A 1,715-nucleotide genomic window follows, 5' to 3' on the forward strand; every position below is an offset into this window, starting at 1 on the left:
ACTTCCCTAATACAGACAAGATTTAGGCCACGATTTCATTAAATAGCTTAGGATGCAAAAGAGATTTTCACTTTTAGGTAACATGCTATGGAAATGCTAGCCCTCATCAGATGAAAGCAGGCCTGTGCGAAGTGGCTAGTATTCTCTTCAGATTTGGCCGATTCAGGGGACAGTGATTCAATTTGGTGATTCAAATCACTGTCCTGATTTGATTCAGCCAAATCTGATTCAGAGATTTGGCTGCTGCTGAATCTCCAAATCAGCCAGGCCCATCCCCCCGAGCTGGGCAATCACTGCCCTGCCCGCCCGAGCTCCTGGCACTTGTTAAAAAAAAAGCCCCGACTCAGTGGGTGCTGCCAGGCAGGTGGTGATCCCTGCTGCCCCCACTGCCCCATGCTGCATGGGGGGATCTGCCATGAGCTCCTAGAGGCCCTGATTGCCACTGCTATAGCCAGTGAGTGCGAGGCTTTTTCTTTTTTTTTAAAGTGCTGGGAGGCTTAGGCTGGGCAGGGGATGGGCCTCCATGCAGAGTGGGGCAGTGGGGGCAGCCAGGATTGATTCCCCGCTCAGCAGCACCCAATGAGCACTGGGGCTTTTTAAAAAAATGCCAGGAGCTGGGGTAGATGGGGCACCCGCGGGAGGGCTGGGGGAGCAGGCAGGGGATGCGGGCTGGCAGGGGTCCCCCATGGTCCCCTCCCCCATCACACCCCCCCCACTTACCAGAATGGAGTCTGGGTCCAGCTCCCTGCTACAGCCACCAGGGACTGTCCGAAGAATCAAAGCTCTCCGAATCTTTTCCGAAGATTCAGAGAGTTTTGAATCAATTCAGACCATCTAATTGCTCCCGATTTGATTTGTATTCAGAGATTCGGCCACCAAATCGGGCCAAATCTCCTCCAAATTTAATCACTACCCGAAGCTTCACACAGCCCTAGATGAAAGATATTTGATTTGGTTATTTTTTAAATAAAGCTTCAAGAACATTTTTGTCTAAAGATGTGGCCCTTATTCCAAAGGGTCTGAAACAGAGCTCTTTTGTTGAGGGCATGCTTCTTAAAGCACTATGCAATTCAAATAGGTATATTCTGAGATGTAAAAAGAAATTACTTACTTTGACACTCCTGAAGCTTGATGTCATATTTGTAATCAAGGACTGTCTGGTCAGTTCTTGCAAGAGGAATATCTTCATAATGTGGTGAAGAAATGCTAGAAAAATCAACGGTTGTAAATGGCTTTATATCGAAGGAATGGGAGTGATCATCCATTGCAGAGAGATCCACTGAGTTAATTCCAAAATTAATCGGCCAAAATGGCATTTCTGTGTCAACCATTGTAATTCCTACCAAAAAAAAAGGAGAAAAACAGACAGACATTTAAAGAGTTGGCTTTTTCTTTGTGCAATGGGGCTTGAAAGCTTCATATGACAAAGTGGTTTTGGGAATAAATGACAAAAATATACACAGGAAGCATGATATACTGAGAATTTAAACTATCATATTAACTTGCACACCTTTCCCCAGAACTGGAATACATTGTCGTAAGCTGGGAAGCTAATTTTTTTCTGCCCAAAAAAGAAGCAGGAAGATGCTGTAAAGTGGCTTCTGCTTCTTTTCCTTCTTTTCCCTCCAGCAGCCCCATGAAGGGAGGGGCGGAGTCCAGCAGGGGCAGATCCAGAAGGGGGTGGAGTGGTGCAATCACAATCCATTTTCATTCCT

The 1,715-nt window shown here is 46.3% G+C and overlaps 1 protein-coding gene across 1 annotated transcript in view; it reads right to left on the reverse strand.

Moving 5' to 3' along the window:
* Positions 1-1,715, reverse strand: part of PPARG (peroxisome proliferator activated receptor gamma) — a 102,666-nt gene that overhangs the window by 54,161 nt on the left and 46,790 nt on the right. The window contains exon 2 of the mRNA XM_006023900.3: positions 1,112-1,339. Within this exon, the coding sequence (XP_006023962.1) occupies positions 1,112-1,331 (220 nt within the window). The 5' untranslated portion in view covers positions 1,332-1,339. The remainder of the gene's footprint in view (positions 1-1,111; positions 1,340-1,715) is intronic.

Source organism: Alligator sinensis, unplaced genomic scaffold (assembly GCF_000455745.1).
Source record: "Alligator sinensis unplaced genomic scaffold, ASM45574v1 scaffold81_3, whole genome shotgun sequence".
NCBI classification, from domain to species: domain Eukaryota; kingdom Metazoa; phylum Chordata; order Crocodylia; family Alligatoridae; genus Alligator; species Alligator sinensis.